The sequence below is a fragment of the Cenococcum geophilum genome (genome assembly GCF_001692895.1).
Source record: "Cenococcum geophilum 1.58 unplaced genomic scaffold K441scaffold_3, whole genome shotgun sequence".
NCBI classification, from domain to species: domain Eukaryota; kingdom Fungi; phylum Ascomycota; class Dothideomycetes; order Gloniales; family Gloniaceae; genus Cenococcum; species Cenococcum geophilum.
In genome coordinates, this window is record NW_027137561.1 from 1975103 (window position 1) to 1992999 (window position 17897).

The 17897-nt window shown below is 38.7% G+C and overlaps 2 protein-coding genes across 2 annotated transcripts; one reads left to right on the forward strand and one right to left on the reverse strand.

Annotated features, from left to right (window-relative positions):
• Positions 1-61: 61 nt before the first annotated feature.
• On the forward strand, positions 62-3342 carry K441DRAFT_683996 (glycosyltransferase family 35 protein; the record flags this gene model as incomplete). The annotated part of the gene is made up of 11 exons (XM_067651744.1): positions 62-240; positions 338-398; positions 456-517; positions 607-710; positions 764-841; positions 892-1189; positions 1240-1313; positions 1361-1526; positions 1577-1800; positions 1852-2855; positions 2932-3342. 11 exons carry the CDS (start codon positions 62-64, stop codon positions 3340-3342), a joined length of 2661 nt encoding a protein of 886 aa, XP_067509235.1.
• A 660-nt stretch (positions 3343-4002) lies between these two features.
• Positions 4003-5196, reverse strand: K441DRAFT_702567 (Yip1-domain-containing protein; the record flags this gene model as incomplete). Its single annotated transcript, XM_067653409.1, has 6 exons — positions 4003-4262; positions 4323-4463; positions 4518-4547; positions 4617-4973; positions 5029-5080; positions 5152-5196. 6 exons carry the CDS (start codon positions 5194-5196, stop codon positions 4003-4005), a joined length of 885 nt encoding a protein of 294 aa, XP_067509236.1.
• Positions 5197-17897: the final 12701 nt, after the last annotated feature.

Sequence of the window (17897 nt, forward strand, 5' to 3'; positions counted from 1 at the left end):
TCTGACTCTCCCGTTTACTGTTCTTCTTTTGTTAATCACCAATTGTGAGCTCAGAGTCAGTATGGCGGCCACACCACCACCAAGAGAGCGGAGGCCTTCAATGAGTGCCCCGCTTGGCGATCTTCAAGGACCTGTTGGCCCGGGCTTTTCAAGACCAAAGCACAAGAGAACGGTGACAGGCTTCGGACCGTCAGAGATCAAGAGCGTAGAAGCGTCTATTCCTGAACCACAACGCGCAGCGTAAGTCCTCTTCCTCTTCGCTACATTTCGTGCGTACTGACGTAATGGCTACAGGTGGAAGAAATTTGTAGGCTCAACTCAGCAGCAACCATATCAGGCGGGATCTAATAAAGATATTGCAGACGCCGAAAGGCTTTACTACTCCAGAGGAGTTTGAGGCATGTCATCAGCACTGATTAGAATATTATGAGGCAAGCGACTGACATTTTTCACAGAAAGAATGTGTCAGACACATCGAAACTACCCTCGCTCGCTCTTTGTACAATTGCGATGAATTGTAAGATGCCTCGATTCCGCTCCTTATATCCGCACAAATCCACCTAGCCGCTCTGCTCCTGGCACTACAACTGATACTCTGGGAACCAGTGCTACCTACGCTGGAACCGCCCTGGCGTTCCGGGATCGGTTGATCCTTGACTGGAACAGGACACAGCAGAACCAGACTTTCACAGACCAAAAACGCGTATACTGTATGCATAACGGTATAACTTAAGTTGTCAAATCCACGCTGACAATTGACTAGATCTTTCCCTGGAGTTTTTAATGGGTCGCGCTCTAGACAATGCTATGCTGAACGTTGGGATGAAGGATGTCGCAGCCAGTAAGGCAACCCCTATTTTGCACCCGGATTCGACTAATTATTTAATCCAGAGGGTCTCTCGGAGCTCGGTTTCCGTATGGAAGACATTATCAGCCAAGAACACGATGCTGCTCTCGGAAATGGAGGTCTTGGTCGTCTTGCCGCCTGCTTCCTCGACAGCCTCGCCTCCCTCAACTACCCCGCCTGGGGCTATGGGCTGAGATATAGATATGGCATCTTCAAACAGGAAGTCGTTGATGGGTATCAGGTCGAAGTGCCAGATTACTGGCTTGACTTCAATCCTTGGGAATTTGCTCGGCATGATATCACTGTTGATATCCAGTTCTACGGCCATGTAACCAAATATCAGTAAGTTGTAACTATCCAGATGATCTAACCGTTCAATGCTGAACACTTAGGGATGATGATGGCAGAACTGTCTCAGCCTGGGAAGGTGGCGAGATCGTCCGGGCTGTAGCCTATGATGTCCCAGGTAAGTCCTTGTGCTTTCCCATCAATGGGCTTTACTTATTTTACCAGTTCCTGGGTATCAAACTGGAACCACCAACAACCTTAGACTTTGGGCTAGCAAAGCAGCCAGTGGAGAATTTGACTTTCAGAAGTTCAATTCGGGAGAATACGAAAGCTCCGTTGCGGACCAGCAGAGAGCGGAGACAATCTCTGCTGTCTTATATCCTAATGACAAGTACGTAAACTGGCTAGTGAGATATGAGAAATAGGCTGACCGGTGAACAGCCTCGAACGTGGTAAGGAACTTCGTCTAAAGCAACAGTACTTTTGGTGTGCTGCTTCTCTTTACGATATTGTCCGCCGATTCAAGAAGACCAAGCGATCATGGAAGGATTTCCCTAGTCAAGTTGCTATCCAGTTGAATGATACCCACCCAACTCTTGCTATTCCAGAGCTTCTACGCATTTTAGTAGATCAAGAGGGTCTAGACTGGGACGAGGCATGGAGTAGTAAGTCACATATTTACGCTTGAAGAATGTCACAAGCTTATCCCCGCCTAGTTGTCTCGAAGACATTCGGCTACACTAATCATACAGTTCTTCCTGAGGCCCTCGAGAAGTGGTCTGTTCCGTTATTTCAGCACCTACTTCCCCGCCACCTCCAGATCATCTACGACATAAATCTAAATTTTCTCCAGTATGTCGAACGTAATTTTCCCAAAGACCGCGACATGCTTTCCCGAGTTTCAATTATTGAGGAGTCGAATCCCAAGATGATTCGTATGGCCTACCTCGCTCTTATTGGCTCACACAAAGTCAATGGCGTTGCGGAGCTGCACTCCGACTTGATCAAAACTACAATCTTCAAGGATTTTGTCAAAGTTTACGGGCCTGACAAATTCACGAATGTTACGAATGGTATCACTCCTCGTCGATGGTTGCACCAAGCCAATCCGAGGCTCTCCGAGCTCATTGCGTCCAAGCTGGGTGGACATGAGTTTCTAAAGGACCTCACTCTTCTCCACAAGCTTGAGAATTATGTTGATGACAAGGAATTCCGCAAAGAGTTCCAGGAAATTAAATACGCAAACAAGGTCCGGTTAGCTAAACATATCCAAGACACGACCGGTGTCAGCGTCAACGCGAGCGCTTTGTTCGACGTGCAAGTCAAGCGTATACACGAATACAAGCGGCAACAGTTGAACATCTTCGGTGTAATCCATCGCTATCTTGCTATTAAAGCTATGTCTCCAGAGGAAAGGAAGAAGCTTGTTCCTCGTGTGTCCATATTTGGGGGCAAAGCGGCTCCAGGATACTGGATGGCCAAGACTGTAATTTATCTGATCAACCAGGTCGGCAAGGTGGTCAACAATGACAAGGATGTTGGCGACCTTCTTAAAGTCATCTTCCTCGAGGACTATAATGTGAGCAAGGCCGAAATCATCTGCCCAGCTTCGGACATTAGCGAGCACATCTCAACTGCTGGAACGGAAGCTAGCGGTACTAGCAATATGAAATTCTGCTTGAACGGAGGTCTCATCATCGGTACTTGTGATGGCGCTAACGTGAGTATACTCAGTCCTCCCCAATGCCTTCGGGCCTTAATTCATGTTTACGGCCAAACACTGAAAAATTATACAGATTGAGATCACACGTGAAATCGGTGAAAACAATATCTTCCTCTTCGGTAACCTAGCTGAAGATGTCGAGGATCTGCGCCATTCGCATCTCTACGGTACTTACTCGTTGGACCTCTCCCTCGCCGCCGTTTTCGACGCAATCCACGGCGGCATGTTTGGCGACGCAAACGCCTTCAGTGCATTAGTCAACGGCATCGTTGAGCACGGAGATTACTACCTTGTCAGCGACGACTTTGCGAGCTATTGCAAGACGCAGGAGTTGATTGATGACGCGTATAAGAATCAGGAAGAGTGGATTACGAAATGCATCACCACAGTAGCGCGCATGGGCTTTTTCAGTTCAGACAGGTGTATTGATGAATATGCCGAGATGATTTGGAATGTAGAACCATTGCCACCAAAGGAGCAGTAGACCGTGTATATTCTGGTCCACAACAGGGTAATCGGTTCCCTAACGTGGGAGTAATAGGCATGGATAAAGGCAGGTAGGTATCTTGGGATGATGAGATGACGGGATGACTGCACGATGACGAGTCACGCCGGTGCGTGCGGGTTCAGTTGCATAGATACAGGCAAAGGATGATATAGAGCAAGTTGTGCTTTCCCTCATCTTCATTATTATTGACGACTCTCACCTTTCTTTTTTCCTTTGAGAAACGTCGTAAATATAGTATACTTTCGTTTCCTTGACTTGTGCGGGAAAGATTGTACGAGGGTACTAGTTTGTGAGATAGCTATACATATTGACAGATTTCCTTATCAAATATCCCTGCCAATGTTGCACTGCAGATCAATGTCCATCCAAATATCATCTTTAATTTTTGCTTGACTCTAGCTCAAATCCTGTAATAGTAGTAAGAACGGTTAGCATGATCATATATGGGCCTTTAAGTAAACCAAGTCATGCCATTTTGATTTGGTATGAAGATAGTTCCTGATTGTTCTCTGTCCCTTGCGCCGGAAGTCCAAGCCAATGTTTCTAGAATACGCCCACTCAATATCTCGCACAAGGCGTTAATATAGGAAATAGCGCACCGGTCGTCATGTAGGATCAAAAACCCCCTCATTTCAGTTAACCCCTAAACAACATCCTGATCATCCTGTCCCCCTTATCGTCGTCATCCCCGTCATGCGATTCCCCGGGTTGCTTTCCTCCGTGAGCAAAAAACAGTATCTTGATGGCGATAGCCAGGCCGGCGTGCAGCGCTACGACGACGATGAGCAGGATTTTGGAGGTCCGGATGTCGGTGGCCGACAGCACGGGGTAGAGGTTGCGGAAGAGGAAGAGGGCGGAGACGGCGAAGCCAACGGCGACGAAGACATAGTTGAGGACTGGAGAAGATGGGTCAGTTTGGCTCGGTTTACTAGGAGGGGGCGCGGAAGGAGGCATACTTGAGATTGGCGACCAGGATATCAGCGCTACGGGGATCCAGATCAGATTCGCGTAGCCGTAGAGGGCCATGCATTCGAGCAGGTTGGCGGATTCGCTGCCGAACCATTTGAGGGTCCCCCAGAGGCCGATGGGGATGACGACTGCGGCTGGGAGTTAGCTCTATTGAGGATTAGACGGGGGAAGCGGAGGCGTACAAGTATAGCCGTAGATCAGTCCCGCAGCACCTATCCCATAATCCCGTCAGTATATCGAGCTTCCAGCCTTCGATGCCTGCTATTGCTCGATGCACATACCACTCAGCAGTGTGAAATCATACGCGAAATGCTCCTGCCCCTGATGATCCAAGTACTGGCTTATTGTTCCAGTCAGAAACAGTATCACAACCACCGTTGTCGCGATCCAGAAGGGACCATAGAGATCCGGGTTCCCCTCCAGCACATCGAGGAAGTTTGCCCGTGGGAAGATGGCTGCCGTGCACCGCTTGACCACCTCATTTGTGTCCACGTCAAAGAACTGCGCGTAGAAGGAGAGACTCCATAGGAAGCGCTTCGACGAGCCGCTGGTGTTGCGCGATGAGCCACCACCGGGGAGGAAGCTGGCGCCGCTGCCGTCGGCGGGGATTTTGGTGCGGGACTGCGGGACTTCGAAGTCTGAGGCGCATATTAGATATTTACGCGGTACGGGGAGAGGAAGGGCAAGAAGTACTGGAGGAGTGGAATTCAAGGTCTTCTTGCAAATCGGTGTGGCCTAGGTCTCCCTGGGAAAGCTATGCGTAAGCTACTGCCGCTGGATTCTGCGCAAGTTGGGGTGGGGTTCAGGCAGTCCTACTTCGGTGTCTACATCGACGACTACGTCGTAGCCCCGGTTGGCCATTTTAGAGGAGGTCCGAAGCTGGGTTTGGTGGTTTTGGATATTAGGCCAGGTTGCAACGTTTCGAAGAGATGAAGATAGCTTCTTGATGTTCCGCAGTAATTCTGATCGGTTCTGATACGGAGCGCATATCTCGTTCTTAATCGCTTATTTGTCACACAGCATCGTACCCTGAATGTATTTCAAATGTCAATATGACATATGCTTATGTGAAATATATCGTCCTGCGACTGCCGTGATTGACCCGAGGTACGAGTGGTCTATATTTTCGGGTCCTGGATTTTAAACCCTTGCCAAGCCGGCTTTTAATTGGTCCAAAAAAAACCGTGGGTGGTATCTACCTGCAGAATACACGTGACGAATATTAAAATATTTAAGATGGACATGTCTATGTGGCTAAGCGAGCACTGCAGCAGCACCCCTGCATCTTAGCAACACTAACATCATCAACATTCACAAAATTGAGCCTTGCTTGCTTGCTTTCCATATTAGTCTTATTTAAGAGCTAATACCTTATTTACTTAATTTCTAATAATTAATTATTACTATTAATAACTTAATAACCTATACGCTCGTCTAAACCTTTATAAATTATCCGTAAAAACCTTAAAAACTTAACTAATAATAACACACTTAACGAGCTAAACTCCTCAGAGGTTACCTACCAGTCTCCCTTACCTTCCCCTATACCTTTAGGCAATACGCCAGTATTACAGTCTCCATTCTCCATAATAGCGCCTTTCTCCGCGGCTTAACGCGAGACTTTAGCTACTAAAAAAGCTAAAGAATAGCTCTAGTAACTATATAAGGAGGACCTAAGGATTAAAAGAGCTTAGGTAAAAAAGGTTAAGGACTAAGCAACTAACTAGAAAATAAAACTCCTTTAGGAATAAAAGGACCGTACCAAAATGCTATACGTCTAAAAAGAATAAAAAGATTAGGCGACTAAACTTTATATATTAAGCCTTACTACGGTAATAGCGAGATTAGCTATAGTAGTATTATCCTTAACCCCAATTAATAAACTAGGTAAGTTGCTTCTATCTATAGCTAATATCCTAAATACCCTTCTCCCTAGCATCCTAAATAAAGAGATATTTAAGGTATTTTAAGGTACTTTCTTGCCTAATAACCTCTCTTACCTTTAGATACACTAGCTCTAGTCTAAGCCTTAGAATAATATTCTTATTATTAATAGCGTTCTTTTTATAAAACTAAAAGAAGGGATAATAAAGGACTACCTATCTATTAAAGTGTGGGTAAAGGGCTTCCTTAACTATATAATGATTTTAATTGTTATATATAAGAATCTTTTAGTAGATCTTATTCCCTAAATACTTACCTTTTATAATTAAGTTATCTAGCTATCTACTACTTACTAAATTGCTCCTTTAATAACTATGGCCTTAAAGCACTACTTTATAGTTATTTAAAAGAACTAGTTAGAGCTAGCTAACTAAAAGATTTCTAATAACTTTTTAGATATTTATTACAATCCCAGTACTTATAAATTTATATTTATCTTAAAACGCGCGTAAATAAGCACTAATATCTTAAGGACCTATTATAGCTTTAATAGAGGGAAGTATAACCTAGGTAAGGATTATAAGTTCCTATATACCTATAGTAAGTACAGTAGCCCGTATACTATAAGGAATTATAAGTAGTAATTACTAGAGAAAAGTATCAATAAGGAAAAAAAAGAGGAGAAAGAGGATTTTATTAAACTATACCTATACTCTACTAAAACTATACTCTACCCTTATAGTACGGGTAGGCTAAATACTATACTATTATTTTTAGTTTTTCTACCCTCCTCTTCTCTATAGAACTCTCCCTTCCCCTTAATTATTTAAGCGTAGGGGTATTATCTATCCCTATACCCTAATAACCTCTAACACAATATTATTAGTATCTTAAAGTTTAGATGCCAGATTAGGGTAGACCTAAAAATTAAGCTCCTTTCCTAGAAGAACTAAGCCTTAATAGCCGTAAATACAGTCCTAATCTTAGAGAAAATTAGCGCCAATTTAGATATAGGTAGGATTATAATAGCAACGTCTCTTATTATATTCTTACCGCTAGATTTAGTACCTAAAGCAGATAGGGGATAGCGCCGTATTTATAACTTATCCTTATTATTTAGCCGATCTATTAATAACTTAATCCCTATAGCATTCGCCACACTATAATATTTAATAGTTAATTAGGTTCTCTAATACGTTATATATATAGGCTATAGTTATATAATTATTAAGAGGGATATTAAGGACGCTTTTTAGAATATTCTACTTTCTATTAAAGCTTAACGCCTTATAGGGTTCTCCTAAAAGGGTATAGTATATTTTAAATATTACCTCTTATTCGGCCTTTAAACTACACCCTTTTTATTTAATCTTTTTATAAAGGGATTTTACTAAATACTTATCTAATATATCCTAAACGCTGCCTTAGAGCACTATTTAGATAACTTTATCTTTATACTCTTTAACGCTTCTATCCTCCCTTAATTACTTAGTATATATAACTAATTAAGTAATAAATTAGGTATCCTATAAAACGAATTAAAGAATATTAAAGGTACTACGGCTAAAGTCCTAGGTTATATTATAGATACTCTAAAGTCTAAGCTATATCTTTCTCCTTTAAAATAGGCCACTATAATTAAGGAGATTAATAAAGCGTTAAGTAGTAGATCCCTAACGCTAGTTTAAAGTTAAAAACTAGCTAATAGACTTACTTAGAGCGCCTAGGTAATTAGGCTTAGGCGTTTATATAACCGCTTTATTTAAGAGTTTATCTCTACTTTTATAAAGGTAGGTAGTTATCCTTACCAATAGCTAATAGCTAAACTTTGCTAAGACTTATTATAGTGGAGAAATGCTTTTACCCTTTTAAATAGTATTCTCTTCTTTAATAATACGGATTAAAAATAATTCTATCTTTTCTTAGATATATTTAGGATTCTTAATTATAGAGCCTTCTTCTTTCTTAAGGATTCTTAAGGGACAACATAGCCGCCCTATTTAGTATCTCTACCCTAAAATAATTCTTTAAGCTACTACCCTAATATAGAACACCGCCTTACCCTAATTAATAAGCGGGAGGTCCGAGTAATTACGACCTCGTTTTAGCTCTAGGCAATATAGTAGAAGTATAGCTTAGTCTATATCTATACGGATAATATAGTAGCACTCTTAGGATTCTAGAATACGGTAGTAAAAGGACTAGGTAATTACCCGCTTTATAAGATTCTCTAACTAGCCGTAGCCTATAATATTACGCTCTATATAAAGTAGGTTTCCTCTATAGAAAATAGGCTAGCTAATACTCTATCTCGTTTTAATCGCAATAGGGTGTTATTATTATGCCCGCATTAGAATACTTCTAATTTACTATTACTATACGCTTCTTTATTATATTTAATCTAATGCTAAAATAGGAGACCTAGTCCTTCTTAAAGACCCCCTACCTAATTTCTAGATTAAGGTAAAAGCCCCCTTAAAATACTTCGGCCAACTATTATAGTACGGCCTCTTTAATAGAATAAAAGATTTATACTATCCCATAATTAAGAGTTAGGAGAGCTATTATAACCTTTATAGAGCGGTAAAGTACCTAGCGCCCCTCTATTACCTAGGAGAATAGATTACCTAACAGATCTTTAGTAATGCTAGTTTAGGAATAAGCCGTATTAAGCCTACTACAGTTAGAGCCTATATCTCCATAATTTAATCCTACTATATTAACGCTAATTATAATACCTCCGTCTTTAATAATCCTATTATTAAGAGGATCCTAAACGGTATAATATCTATAAATCCCTTTACTACGGCTAAAAGATTGCTAATTACTAAAGATATTCTTACCTAATTAGTTACCCTAAATACCTAATCCGTTAAGAATCTTAACTTTAACACCGCTGTCACTATAGCCTTTATAGGATTCCTTTATCTAGGCGAGATTACCTATACTAAGGCTTAGAAAGATAGCCACGCCTTCTCTACTATAAAATATACTAGAAATAACATAACGCTAGCAGAGGATTATATAATATTATATTTAAAGCGTAGTAAAACAGATATTAATTACTAAGGAGTCTTAATTATAATTGCCGCTTTAGGGTAACCTAAATACGTAGTTTAAGCTATAAAATACCTATTTAAAAATAACCCCTAACCCGGAAACGCCCCTCTTTTTTACTTTAAGAGATTGGCCTTTATAAGCTACGCGGTTAGGAATAAACTAAAGTATAAAGTTACCGCTCTTAGCCTCTACTCTAAGCTCTATAATAAACACTTATTTTAAAAAGGTGCTATTTAATACGCTTAAGATAACGGTTTTATAGACGGCTAAATATAGTAACTAAGCCGGTGGTCCTTATAAGCGTTTTAGCTTTACTATTTATTATTCCTAAAAGACCTATTCTAGCTAAGTGTAAACTTCTAACATAGAACGCTAATACCGTTCTTATTATTACTCGCCCTAGATATAATAGGCGAAGGTATTTAGGTATAACGGCGTGCAGAAGTGCCTATTTTAGTACTCTAATATATTAACTTAAATCTCTCCTTTCCCCCCCTTTTTTATTTTTTATTTTTTCTTCCCCCTATTTTATCTTATATGGTATAGGCGCTACGCTTCTAGGTCTATAGGCATTACGTTTAGTTAAGGTAAAGTAATCCCCTATAAATAGCCTTATAAATATACCCATTCTTAATTAATGCCTTTAAGCCCGTACCTACTAATTAGATTAATTAATCCTCTTCTCCGCAAGTATATAAATAATAGATAGATATATTTATATAGCTAAGCAAGCACTACAGCAGCACCCCTATATCTTAGTAATACTAATATTATTAACATTTACAAAATTAAGCCTTACTTGCTTGCTTTCCCTTCTACTTATACTTTTTTCTTTAGTTATATATTTTGGGCTTTATAAATAGATACTATAGCGATATGCTTACGCACGGGTCTATAGACATTACGTTTAGTTAAGGCAGGGCAATCCCCTATAAATGGCCTTACAAATATACCCATTCTTAATTAATGCCTTTAAGCCCATACCCACCAATTAAATTAATTAATCCTCTTCTCCGCAAGCGTGTAAATAATAGATCTTACTATTGACAAATTAACCTTTTTGTTAATATCTCTATTAATACTACTATACGCGTCTTAACTATAGTAGAACCTACTCTAATTAAGTGTAGTAAGTGCTATTTAATATAACCCCGTATTAATTTTATTAAAAACGGCCTATCTACTAAGCTTTTAAAGCAATGTTAATTGTGTCGGTTAAAGGCGCGTTTTCCCTATATATTTCTTCTACTTTTACTTACTTTCCTAGGGCTCTAAATATGATTTAAATAGGCGGAAAGTAGAGCTTGGTTCTACTAAGACTCGTCCTATAAAGCGCTAGCGAAATGCTTTACCTAAAACTAATACTAAGGACGTTTTCTTACCTCGCGGCTAGAATAGTTAAGATACCCCTAAAATAGCTTAACGGTAAAAGATAATTAGGGTAATATAACGGGAGCACCGTATTCTTAATTAGCGGGGTAAAGCTTACTCGCCTACTCCTCCGCTATATACTATAGATGAAGCTCTATATAGTAGAAGAAGTACCCTAGATAGCCTAAATACGTCCTTGCCGGAACTAGCTCCTATGCCTACTCTACCGCCAATACCTACCCTACTACTAATACTACCTTTCTTACGGCAAGCTCCGACTACGGCTATATTACTACCCGTTTCGGCTATTAATTAGGAGCGAATTAAGAAGTTTAGGAGTATACTATAGGCTAAATATATAGAGACGTGCAGTTATTATAAGGAGTGGTGGTTCTAAATAGGCCTAGCTATAGAGGGTAATAATATAGGTGTATATAAAGCCTGTATTAAGGACGCCGATAGCCTTAAATATCTAACCCTTTTTTCCCTATTTGGTGAAAGCAACGGGCTTAATCTGGGGCCTATTCCTGGCTTTTTACCTATACTTACCGCGGTGGAGGAGCTTCTAATTACGCGCGTATACGTTTATCTGTAAGTCGTGCGTGTATATGGCTAGCAATATTGCTATACTAGCTACGTTTACTACTTTAGCTAGAACACACTAAAGACTTAGAGGCAGCTACTACGGCTACCTACTAAACTCGATATACTAGTTATAAGGCCTACAGCAATAGAGGGTAGCGAATACCTAGGTTGGTGGTTTACTAAGCGGTATACTATAAGGCGCTTTACTATAGTATAGTGGTTTTACTTTCTAAAGGCCAATTATCCTAATTATCGCGACGTTAAAATATATAGCACTTGGCTTACTAGCTTACCCAAAAATAGCTCTATATTAGATTAGCTACCTTATATTAATAAGTTAAAGTCTAATTTTAGTAGCCTAATAGCTTACCCTACTACTCCTGTGTAACGTCCTCCTATTATTAATCCTCTACTTGCCAAGCTTGGTAGTAATATACTAGATAATAAATTTAATGATAATATACTGGATACTTTAGTTTCTAATTTAGTACTTAACCTTAATAAATTAGAGCTTTTAGGTTGTAAGGTTTAATACTAATAAGACCTATAAGCGGGCCTAGAGGTTCCTACTATACGATAAATACCTCTCTCTAAGCGATTAGCTAGCTTTATTATGCGCGGCGCCTTTCCTACTCTGTTTCCTTATAGTAAAGCCGATTTTAATATACCATGAAGCCGTATGGTTACCCTAGCTGCGTACGCTAAGCATATGCTTAAGTATCAGGACGGTTGGTTTGGCCGCCACCCCTTATTTCGCTACTACGTGTTTAATCGGATTATGAGAAAGTAAGCCCTTAACGCTACCCGCTTTTTTTGCGGCTAATTAAATAAGAATAGTCTATCTTTAGATAAGCTTAGTAATCTTATAAATAGTAATAGGGGTAGCTAGTTACTAAATAAGATTATACGGTATATATGGAACCTTAAGGGCACTAGACCTTATTAGAGGTAAAAGAGAAATAAGCTTATAGTTTATACTAAGAATATTAAGAGCGGGTCTTTATTTTTTATACTTAGCGCTGCTGATCTATATTGGTATAATCTATACTTTTATATACCTCTATTTAACAAATATAAGGCTACTAATAAGGTTTAGCGCTATTGGATTGCTTCTTAAAATCTTAATAATAATCTGCATATTACTGCTTACTAGCTATATTGCCGCTTTAATCTGTTTAAAAAGCACGTACTTATAGGCCTATTTAATGGTATTGACTTTTGGTCTTAATATAAGTAGTAGGTATAAGGTAGCGGCTATATATATAGCTTCTTATAGAGTTTAATAGCCCTAAGGCTAGATCTATTAGCTAGTGACTTAAGGGCGGCTTTTACTAAGTACTGGGTTACTTTTATATCTATAATTAATCCTAATTAATCTAGGCCTCCTAATCTTTAATATCCTTTTACTCTTAGCTATAAAAAACAGCTTAATACTAGTAAGCTTCTTACTGCCTGCCTTAATTGATTTTAATAGCACCGTAATTATACCAAATCTTACTACTTAAGATTAAAGAAAGGCTCTACTAGAGTAAAGGAGTGCTGCTTTTATTTTCCACGCTCTATCCGTAATAAGGCCGCTATATTAAAGGATTAAAATCTATATTACTGGACGTTTTGTCCATAGCGTAATAATAAGCTTCTTAATAGTTATAATATAGCTATAATATTAGCGTGGATAGCGAATATTAATATATTACCTGCTATAAGTATATTAGTAATAGTTAACTATATAGGCAAATATTATAGCAAGGAAGAGAAGAAGTTAACTTCCTACTAGGAGTTATTCCAATTAGTATAGCTATACGCTAATAGCCTTTATGCCTTTAGTTTGGTCGTGGCTAGGTTTATAAATAAGCTTATTATTAAACGCGATTAGTTAGCGCAGGAGGTATACTATCTACTTCTTAATATTCCCCTTTGCGAAGGCTCTAGGAATATAATAACTTTAGATTATTACTAGGAGGACGATTAAAGCGCTATGTATGAGCTTAATAATAGGTAACTAAGAGGGTGCGGACTGTCTAACTATAAGAAATATAAGCGCCGCCTAGATAGGGTAGAGGACGTTACTTTCCTTAATTTTTTACTCTATTTTAATTACTTTACTTATAAGCGTCGGCTAAGAGTAAGGCCTTAAGTTATATCGTACTTTCTATAATATAACGGCGATCATTCCTATCTACAGTATCCTAAGTTCTGCCGTATAAAGCTTATTCTTTATTACCCGTAGAGGGAGTATAAGAAAGTAGCTACTTATACTAATAGATTTGGGGCCCCTAATTATATGGCTTCCTATTAGGCTTATATTAACTCTTATTAGCACCCACCTAACTACTTCTATAATTGGAAACTAGAGGAAGGCCGCGAAACTGCTAATAATATTAATAAGTTTAATGGCGGTTTTATAGATGACTTAAAGCTATACTAGTCCTTTAAGGCCCTATATACCCGCGTTTAAAATATTAATAGAGTTGAAATTAAGGATTCTAATAGGCTTGGTAATAGGGAGCTTAATTATAACTACGACTGGAGTATGTATTAGGGTATATACCCGCAGCTTAATAAGAGGACTTATTAGTAGGAAATATAGCTATAGCCTCTACTATAGAGCCGCCTATTCTAAATAGTAACTCCGTCCTCCTTATAACTAGGTTATCGTTATATTTATAATATTATAGTTAATTACTATAGGCAGATCTAAGCGGGCCTTAGCCCCCCCCTACTGCGGATTAACGTTAATAGAGAGGTAGGAACCGGTAAATTATATCTTATTACTATCCTTTCTACTACGCTCTATAATATAGTAAGGGCTAATAATAAGCTAATGCTATTGGCTTAAGCGGCCCCTACTAGGGTAGCTGCCTTTAATATTAACGGCAGAACTATATATAATCTATTAAGGTTGCCAGTAAATTACCTATTTAAGGAATTGCCTACTATTAGTCTTACGCCTCTATAGTAAGCTTTTAAGGATATTTACTATCTTGTCCTTAATAAGAAATCTATAATTAGGCAAGTATATCTGGCCTAGATTAATGGCCGCCTTCGTTAGATCTACCCTATATATAATAACAACTACTTTAGAGGCTTAAATATTTTGCTAGTAGGCGATTTCTATTAGCTTCCCCCTATAGGTCAGGCGGCCTTATATAGTAATCTACCCGCTAGGCCGTTAAAGCTTGCTAGCTATAAAAGGAAGCCTATAAGGCGATTAACCGAATAGCTGTCCTAGATTAAGTTATATAGTAGGGCGGTAATAACGCTAAGAGCTTTATATTTAGGACAGCCCTTACGGAGCTATGTAGTAATTCTATAAGTGATTTAACCTAGAAGCTTCTTTAACTAGGTATAAGTAGGGCCTATCTATTAATAAGGTTGCGAGCTTTAATAATGTAATTCAGCTATATAGTACGCGCGCTGCTATAGGTAAGTATAACACTATTTAGCTTCGCGACCTTTTACAGTTAGTGGTAGTTATTAAGTTAGTTAATACTAGTATAGGTACGCGGAAAGTTACTCCTAATTAGTGCGATACTATAGAGAATCTAGCCCTATATATTGGCGCGAAAGTAATACTAATATAGAATATCTGGGTTAAACTAGGCTTAGTAAACGGTACTACTGGTATAATTAAAGATGTCGTATAGAAGGGACACGCGGATATTAAAAAGGATTAGCCTTAGTTACTACTAATTACAATAGATAGGTACAACGGACCTGCCCTATTTACTTAGTAGGATAATAAGAAAGTTGTCCCTATATTTTCTATGCTTTATAAATAGGAGGGTATAAGAGGCTCTTGCTTATAGCGTTAATTTTTAATCACTCTAGCTTTTGCTCTTATTATATATAAAAGCCAGGGCCTAATACTTAACTAGGTAGTTCTAGATATTAAGGAAAAGGATAAGATAGCCGGGCTAACCTATATAGTAATCTTACGAGTTAAGAAGCTTTTAGGGCTTATATTTAAATATAGGTTCGATATAAAACGATTTTAGTTATCTATAAGTAAGACTAAAGAGGTATAATAAGAAGATTTTGTATAGAGGCAGTAGCAACTACTTATAAACGACTTTTCCTAAATAGGAAATTATATACTAGCTCGGAGGTAAGTAGAGAATATAGTATTTGTTTTGGTTTCTAATTTTTAAATAGCTTAACCACGAAATCTAATTTTCTAAATTTTAACCCCCCTATCTGTTCTACCTTCTTACTGCTTTTAGAGCTGTTAGATATATATATAATAGTATATAGGGAGAATTAGCAGTCTTGCCGGATTAATATTACTACTATCTATAGCGTTAATTAATTTTTGGAATTTTTTAAGTTTTTTTTAAAGGGCGGAAATGTCGCTTATATAAGGAGTTACGTAACTATCGGAACGTTAATTATATAACGTAGTTACGAGACCACGTAGCGAGGTTAGCTAACCTAACCTTAGAGCAACCCCTTACTTCTAAACAACAATTAACTACTAACTTCAACACCGTATACGTACCACTATAAGTAATATTCGTGCACGTTAATAAAGAGAGTTATACTAACACTAATTAGTAGATATACAGATTAGGAAATACGTAATAGTAAAGCTTAAAACCATATATTGGCTTAACTGCTAACGCGTCAGATCGCAGAGCTATCGCCCTATTTCAGTTAAAGGAGAAAACTACGTTACCCTTAAAGCTCGAAACTACGTATCAGCTTACTAATGCGTCAGATTGCCTAGAGAATTATATCTTTACTTAGAGAGAGCTACGTTATCCTTAAAGCTTGAAACCACGTATTAGCTCACTAATGCGTTAGATCGCCTAGAGGACCCTTAAAGCTCAAAACCACGTATTAACTTAACTGTTAACACGTCAGATCGCCTAGAGGACCGTATCTCTGCTAAGAATCGTCTTTAGTCTTTAGTCTTCAAAAACTGTAGACTCATTAAGGGGACATATATACACCCTTACACCCTTACCTTTACACTCTTAACCTCGACCTTAACCTCAATCTCAACCTTAACCTCAATCTCAACCTCTATTTAAGACTACCCTTATACCTACCCTTATACCTACCCTTATACCTACCCTTATATCTATAACTATAGCACTAATAGAGAAAGAATAGGCTGTAATAGCTAGAAAATACGGATACGGAATTAATGTAGATAAGGCTATAAAGGACAAACTAGTAAAGTTTATAGAGACAACAATATACCTAATATGGGACTTTATAGATAACGACTTATAGTATATCTTTTAGGAGTAGTTTAAGGGGTTTATAGTAGAGAGTTTTAAGAAGATACGTATAGATATTAGATCCAAGCTATAAAGATATCTCCTTAAAAGAGGTGTTTATATAGGTAGATATAATAGCAGAGTTACTGTATCTAAGCTACTATTTAAAGTTATACAAGAAGAAGAGCTGTATTAATAGACAGATAAAGAGATCGTAGAAACTATTAGGGAGTTAGTAAAACCACTAGCTTTAAGAGCACTACAAGATAGGCTAAACCACGCTTATAACGGTATATTAGGTCAGCCTATAGCTATAGTTATAATACTACCTAGGTCTACTACACTAACTACTACCTAATAGCAGTATACCCTATTACAACCTACCTCTACGCAGAATTAGCAACTATTGCTTACGGTAACTACCTCTTCTCTAATAATTGCTACTACTTTACCTAGTCCTCCTCCTGCCTAATATCCTTACCCTAGTACTACTAACCTTAACCCCGACTTCGTCAAACCGACGACTACCCTTATAGCTACAACACCGCCTAGAACGTAGATACCTACCCCTATAATACTACAACTACCTATAGAGTCTTAACCGCAACTACTATAACCACCTATAAAGTCTCCGCCGCAACTACCCCCACCGCTAGCTACCCCAATTGCTACCCCTACTGCTCCCCTTAGTACTCCTACCCTACCTAGTCCTCCTCCTGCCCGGTATCTTTACCCTAGTACTACTAGGGATAGACTAAACCATACTCTTAACAGTTTAGCTATTAGCCCAGAATTAGTTTAGCCTATAGCTATAGCTATAGCTATAATACCGCCCGGAACGCAGATACCTACCCCTATAATACCTTAACTATCTATTATATCTATACCCTGGTAAGCTGCACTAACTACCTCTACCCTCCCTCCAGCAACTGCTCCTACCCTACTACTAGCTACTCTATTAATTCTACTAGCTATTCCAACTACCGCACTACTAGTTATCCCAATCGCTGCACCGCCAGCTACCCCAATCGCTGCCCTCGCTGCCCCTACTACCCCTACTGCCCCCGCTGCCCCTACTACCCCTCTTGGTCCTTAATCCTCCAATTATAACTAATTGCTATAGTCGAGAGAGCAGCAACTATAGCAGCTATATATATATACACTACCTAGGCTAACTATACCTAGTATAGAGTAAGGACCTAGGCAAAGACCTAGATATAGTAAAAAGGTGGCCATAATTATAAAGATCTATATAGATAACTAGAAGGCTTACTAGGGAGTTCCTACCTATAGAACTGCCGTCTTAAACCCTAAAGAAGACTTGTCTTAGTTAATTAATAAGTTATAATCTTCAACCGTTATATAGGAGAAGGAATACCCTAGTTAAGGAGCGTATACTACCTTTATAAATTGCCGCTACTATAGTTAAGATTAAGG